The sequence below is a fragment of the Electrona antarctica genome, assembly GCF_951216825.1.
Source record: "Electrona antarctica genome assembly, chromosome: 11".
NCBI classification, from domain to species: Eukaryota; Metazoa; Chordata; class Actinopteri; order Myctophiformes; family Myctophidae; genus Electrona; species Electrona antarctica.
This window is the reverse complement of record NC_136792.1, coordinates 14,671,027-14,678,392: the sequence shown is the minus strand read 5'-3', so window position 1 is coordinate 14,678,392 and position 7,366 is coordinate 14,671,027. Positions and strand designations below refer to the sequence as shown.

The following is a 7,366-nucleotide window of genomic DNA, read 5'->3' as shown; positions in this document are numbered from 1 at the left end:
ATGCCTGATTTCTTTCCTGAGTTCATGAATGGAACTGTTCCAGAGGGCCCGGGAGACATGACAGATTCTTACTGTGATATGGTGACAAGCCAGGTTCCCTGGTCCTGTGTCTGCACTCGCTGTAAAGCCAGCCTCGGACCCAAGGGCGACAGAGGAGATCGGGGAATGCCAGGTAACGTTAACATTACAATGCGGTGAGGTTGGGTGTGGCCATCGGCCATTTGAAAATATCATATCTGCTATTTATAAAAGATTGTATACATTTGACAACTTGTGAGATGTGACATTCTGCATAATGCGTACTTTCTACTTTTGGTACTTTAAAGTACATTTTATACCAATACGTTTGTACTTTTACTCAAGTACAGTTTTGTATGTTTTCCACCACTGCGTGTATGCACCTTCAAGCACCTAAAAATATGCTATAGTATATAACAAATGTATATACTTTACTCTTTTTCTTATCTTCTACTGACTATTGTTGTCTATGTTTTTTACTGCTTACATGTTGAGGAACCAAAACCAAATACTTTTTTGATACTCATACATGAATGTATAAAGTTAAATTGGATTCCAAAATCAGTGGCAGTTTGGTCATGTCATCAGACAGTAAGACAGTTGAGAAGACCATTGTCACAAGAATGTCTATTCATGTCAATGGTGACATTTTAAGTACACTTTCAATCCACACAGAGATTTTGATTGACTTTGATTACGACATACTGTAGACCCCACATTAATTTGTCATATTGTGAGCTTGTAGATCTGCTATTTCCAAATTACTTTTATACATTTGAAAACTTGAAATGGGACATTCATTCTGTATAATGAGTAATTTTCTTTAATTACATTATGATGCTAATACTTTTGTACTCTTACTCAAGTATATTTTGAATCCTGGACTTTTACTTACTATTTCTATATTGCAGCATTCATACTTTTACTACATTTGAGTACTTTTTCCACCACTGCACGTTGACTATTGTTCTGATGTTTACATGACAACCCACATTCATTCATATTCATTACAGTTTGATCTTATCAGATATAACTCACACTCTCTCTCTCTCTCTCTCTCTCTCTCTCAGGTATGCCAGGCAGCCCGGGCAGACGGGGTCTGACTGGGGGCAGAGGTCGGCCAGGTTTCTCAGGAAGAACAGGAATTAAAGGTATACCCGACTCTTGGAATCCGAAAAAAAAAAACTATCTTGTGTGTTTCGTACTTAACCACTAGCATCATTATTCTGGGGCAAACCTTCAATGAAAATATATACTTTTTCCACCACTGCAAAAACAGTAGTAGGGGAGAGCCGCCATGTTTGTAACGCGTCATGGTTGTAACATGCACGTTATCTCTTGATTGGTCAACGCCATCATGATGCCATCACGTCAGTATGTGTACAGCAACGTGCTCTACGTGCCCAGGAAGTTTGAAGTGTTTACCTTCATCCTGCTGGGAATTATTGGCGAAAAACTGGCTTTTCTCAAAAGGCGTAACATTTTACACCTGGAGTATCTGTGGGCTACAATCTTTTTCTTTGATGTTGGGGAGTAAAAATCCACATGGATGTCTTCATGCTTATGTTCTTCATTAGTTTGCATCGTGTTTAGACGCAATGCACGTTCATTCTGGTCTGTAAGCAACGCCAAAGAAGGACTTGCAAAAGCGGGTCAATTGTAACACACGCCATACCATTATATGTAATATTTACATATTTGACATATTGGCCAATATTATGTTCAGTCAGCTGTCTTTCATTACAGAGTGTATTCTAAATTAGTTTAGGGTTGTATAACATTGTACAACTCAATCAATCAAACGTTTTATCTCTGTTGTGTAATCAATGTATTTTCCCATTGAACTGACTCAAACGCCCAAACTGGGTGTACCAGTTTGGGCGTTTGAGTTTCGGTACTATTTAATAATTACCTTATGTTTGATACATTTTCTTATCACATCCATGGTATGAAAACAATGTTAAGGTGTTGCTTCAATGAAATATAATTGCTTTAACCTGAAAACGATATGTTTAATGGTGTTTTTTAGCGTTGTTACATTTATCGCACATGCCGTTACAATTAATCCGATATGCGCAGCAAATGTAACACTGGAACAGCGTCCACGTTCGGTTTAATAACTCCCGACCTGTTTTATCAATTGAAAAACTTGAAGTGGTTTATGGTAGCAGACATGTGTAGGTCCGTTGCCTGAAAATATTACATATGTAGATAAACGGATCGCTGAATAAAAGAGTGACACGTGCAAAGTGTTACAACCATGGCGGCTCTCCCCTACTATCAGTCCCTTCTGATATCACAACATTGTCCCTGTGTGTGTGTGTGTGTGTCCTGCAGGACAGAAAGGAGACGAGGGAGTGAAAGGAGACACAGGTGAAGTTGGACGCATGGGATCCAAAGGAGAGAGAGGATTCAAAGGTATAAAATAATAATGATAATAATAAAAGTTATTCTACAGACTTAATTAAGTTTAAAATTTACCAATCTATGTGCATACTTAAGTTTTATATTATAAATGGTGTTGCCTTGCCACCTTAAATCATTGTATGATAAAGTACAACATTAGATACATATTTCATTTACTATATATATATATATATATATATATATATGAGACAAAAAAGGGACTCCTGCACATCCAACAAGACCCGTGGGAGGTGCAAGTCTAGTTAGCAGGCATAGACATCAAAAAGGGAACTTTTGATTATTTATTAGCACTATGTGCTAATAAATAAGTTGATGCAGTAAGTTGTCCGTCTTTGTTCCCTGGAGTGTGCAGTCCCTTCCTTGGAAGGTTTTTCCCTTTTTGATATATATATATATATATATATATATATATAGTATATATATTTTTTCCCTAAATCAATCAACCAATCAACTCTGTCCTCTAGGTGATAAGGGGGACCATGGTCCTAACGGACCCCCAGGTGATGTTGGCCCTCAGGGGCTTGATGGACAGTGCCCCGACACTTGCGAGCCCATGCCAGGACCCCCAGGTCCCGGTGGTCTGCCCGGACTCACTGGTCCCAGAGCCCCAATGGGAAACTCCGGCCCCAAGGGCGACGTTGGACTCAAGGGTGACACCGGTGTGACGGGAGTCAACGGTGTTCCCGGAGTGGCCGGCATCAAGGGCGACCAGGGCCCAGAGGGCGACTGCAACTGTGAGGACGGGGCGCCGGGAAGCGCCGGTGCCAAAGGAGACCAAGGAGATGTTGGCGCCAGAGGGGCCAAGGGAGACCAAGGGTCACAAGGAATCGAGGGAGAGCAGGGAGACCTGGGGCCGATGGGGATGATGGGCATTCCCGGCCCCTGCATGCCCGCCATCCAGTCCTCGTTCTCCGCCGCCCTGGCCGCTGTGTTGCCGGAGCCTGCCTACCCGGTGGTGTTCGCCAATGTCCTCAACAACCCGCAGAACCACTACAACCCCCTCAGTGGCATCTACACCGCACCCGTGGCCGGAACCTATGTCTTCAGCTACCACCTGACCGTCCGCGAGCGCATCCTCAAGGTCGGCCTCTTCCACAACTACAACCCCAAGGTGAAGAGCACCGAGACCAACGAACGCAGCACCGCCTCGCAGCAGGTTGTGCTCCACCTGAACCCGGGCGACGGCGTCTGGATTCAGGTCAAGAGCATCCTGACCAACGGCTTGTACACCAGCTCGGAGGACAGCAGCACCTTTTCCGGGTTCTTGCTCCACCCGGACAGCTGTGAGGTGTCCATGACGGGGAGGGACAGTCCGGTCGGGATGAGCGGCGAGTTTGTGTTCGACCCAGAAAGCTTTACCTGGGAGCCTTAGACTGCCAGCAGAGCAGACCCCCACGCCAAACGACCCCGAAGGAATGACCGTAACCGACCCATAGCTTATAATTATATAATATAATAATTTATCTTGTCAACCAGTATAGATAGGCTTAGATAACTTTATTGCCCTGAACAAAATATCAACATACCAGTTGAGAGTGGATCCTTGATCATTCTCTGAACAATAAAATGTGTTCAAAACATTCGCTGATTTTGGGAATCCCAAATTCTGTGGGCAAAAGCTGCCCAACAAAGTGCCAACATCCCGTTATGTGTGTAGAATAGCTAGTACTAACTTAAGAAATAAACATCTGTCTTTAGTTCTGTATAAGTTATTACTGCTCAGACTGAAGGAAGATATTGTTTAAGTAAGTTATTATGTGTTTTAATCCAGTAGGTTATTATGCATCTGTTTTCAGTGTTTTTTCCATATTGGTTTCATCTCTTTATACTGCTCTCTCTTTCCTTTATATGTTGTCCGTCACCTTTAAGTGATCATATCCAAAGTCGTACAGTATCAAGTCTATTTTTCTATTCATCATTGTGAAAAGAAATTTCTTTTTCTCGGCCTGGGCCATGGCTCAGTTGTCCAGGCACCTTGGCTGGTATAATCCCTGGTTCGACTCCCAATCCCGACGGCCTTTACTGCATGTCTTCCCCCCCCATCTCCCTCCCCATTTCCTGTCAGCCTACTGTCTGTCCCTCCATAAAAAATATAAAATAAAGGCGAAAGCCACAAAAAAAAAACATTTAAGAAATGTATTTTTCTCTTCTTCCCGGCTAATATTGAGCCTCTCCTCTCCTCGAACAATAGCTTGTGTACATGACAGTGATTGTGTTACTACTGTCTTGCGGTTGTTTTTGCGGTGATTGTTGTTGTTAGCTATTGTGTCAATGTGTGTATGTGTGTGTGACAGAGTATCCGTGAGTTCCGTCCAACCTGGCGTCTCTGTCTCAATTGGTATAGCTTCAAAAACGTCCTATCTTTACGGTCCGACCGTTATCTGATCCCCCCCCAGACACTGAAGTAACGCTGCCGCTGTAAGACGAGATAGGAGACATGTTTAGATGCTTCCCTTTGTTACATCAGATGGTTCGGGTCAAAGAGGCCTCTCGCTTTCAGCTGGGCACAGGGCCCTGCCCTGTTCCTTTACTCTGAACATAGGGACATACATGACTTATATACCGTTTTGTTTTGTTTCACAACAAGTATTTGTTGATAAGATCTCATCCTTTTGTAAGGAAGTGAACTTCAAGGATGCCGGTTAGAATTCCCTGACCGGCTGCGGGCTGGGTAAACTGGGGCAGGGGAAAGTGGATGAGTAATGCTCTCCCCTCTCTGAACAACAGTGACCCTTGAATCCCCCTAAAGCCAGAAACATGATCTGTGTGTGTGTGTGTGTGTGTGTGTGTGTGTGTGTGTGTGTGTGTGGTGTTGTAAAGCAGGACTGGTTGAACTGGGCAGCGCAGAGTGACCAGAATGAAGGCAGTGGCTGTACAAAGTGGATGTTTATAAACAAGGTGGTGGTGCTATGACCAACATTTTAGAAACACACAACTTGAAAACATTTTGGCCAAACAGCAAAAAAAATGTACATTTTGACAAATTTGACTTGATGTCACTGTGTAGTACTTGTGAATGTTTGTTTGTGTGTGTGTGTGTGTGTGTGTGTGTGTGTGTGTGTGTGTGTGTGTGTGTGTGTGTGTGTGTGTGTGTGTGTGTGTGTGCGTGCGTGCGTGCGTGTGCGCACATGTGATCTTTGAGGAGAGGAGAGGACCCCATGTGTCTCCCATGTGTCGCTGTCGGGTTGAAACCTTGCATTTACAAAATCATACCCTTATTATTATTATATATATAAATAATATATTAAAACAATAATTTAAAATGGTGAAAATGTGCTCACTATACTCTTGTATGACGAAGTAGGGAATTAATTTATGAAAATGTAAAAGTTGGAATGTGAGGTTTCTGCCCGACAACGACAGTTATTCCAGGTGGTATTCTAATGGCCGCCATGTTGCCGTCCCTCTGTAGAGGTCCACAATGAAGTGTCGCCATATAGTGATACAGTGATACATTTCCACATGTGTGTGGAAATGTTCTTGGCCAATTACCCCAACAACTAAAGGGGAAACATTTATTATTATTATTTAACTATTGTTATTATTATTATTATTTATAAACATCAGTTGGCATAAAATATCACACGGCCAGGGAGCAAGAATGAGACAGCATCATGGCCACCGGTTGGAAATTACCCTAATGAGTGAATGGTTGTGAAGAAGAACAGAACTTATACTTTGTTAGTTTAGGGACTAGCCCACTAGAGTATTTAAAATGTTTAATATCTTTTAAATTACTGTACATTGTTTTGGAAGAAATCTATAATAAAACACTGGAAAACATCTGCTTGTCCTTGTGTGTGTGATTTGTTAAAATTTCTTGTTGATGATGGCAACCCATAACCTGACTTCGCCAGATGGGGCAGCAGAGAGTACACTGGGTTAGTGTACTCTCTGCTGCCCCATCTGGCGGAGTCAGGTTAGGCAACCCAGGCAACGTAATAATACTAATGTCATTAACATATTTTTTTTGGCAAAAAGGGTGAAGTGTCCCTTTAATAGCCATATTGACATGAATTCAGTAGTTCTATTTAGTGTAGCTGTAGCAGTCTTTCCAGTGAGCCAACATGATTGGCCGGGCCCTAACCTGCCCTATTCTGATTGGCCGGGCCCAAACACCTGCCCTCTGCTGATTGGCCGGGCCCAAAACCCTGCCCTTTTCTGATTGGCAGGACCCTAAACCTGCCCTCTTCTGATTGGCCCGGGCTCTAAACCTGCCCTATTCTGATTGGCCGGGCCCAAAAACGCACCCTCTTCTGATTGGCCTGGCCCTAAACCTGCCCTCTTCTGATTGGCCGGGCCCTTTCTATCTGTAAACACATATCCCTCTGGCACAATAAAGTCTGATCTAATCCCATCTGTTGTTTTTCTGTTTGTCCAATAGTTTTATGTGTCACAATTATGCTGCTGTAACACCTCAATTTACATTCGGGGATTATTAAAGTATATCTCCTCTCATCTCATCTATTGTTACAAACTATTGAAGCAGTACATTTCTCAAAAATCTGAAAACCGCATTTTATCCATTGAAATGAGCTTGGTCAAGTTACAGATATTATAATATATATTATTAGATAATATCACATTTTATTAATTGACTCACATCAATGCCAGGACCGGAAGGTTAGTCTTTTCAGTAACAAAGGTTTTGACAGTTATAATTCTATTTTGAGTTTTAATAATAATAATGTAATAATGTAGACCGAACATATACCACATAATGTTTTATTAGTATATTGATGATGATAATACATAACAAAAGTATTGATAACACCTTGTGACATACTTTAAATGATACTTATCAAACAACAAACCACTACATTTATTAATATGTTCTATTCATTTAAGTCATTATCATACTTTCTGCTAGACCTTTCCACAGTGGCACTCATGCTCCGTATAGCTCTTTACTATCTTGGCG

The 7,366-nt window shown here is 42.0% G+C and overlaps 1 protein-coding gene across 1 annotated transcript; it reads left to right on the top strand.

Moving 5' to 3' along the window:
- LOC306931995 (uncharacterized protein) lies at window positions 1-3,817 on the top strand (the record flags this gene model as incomplete). Its single annotated transcript, XM_079513700.1, has 4 exons — window positions 1-172; window positions 1,089-1,169; window positions 2,356-2,436; window positions 2,910-3,817. 4 exons carry the CDS (start codon window positions 1-3, stop codon window positions 3,815-3,817), a joined length of 1,242 nt encoding a protein of 413 aa, XP_079369826.1.
- Between the last annotated feature and the right edge of the window lie 3,549 nt (window positions 3,818-7,366).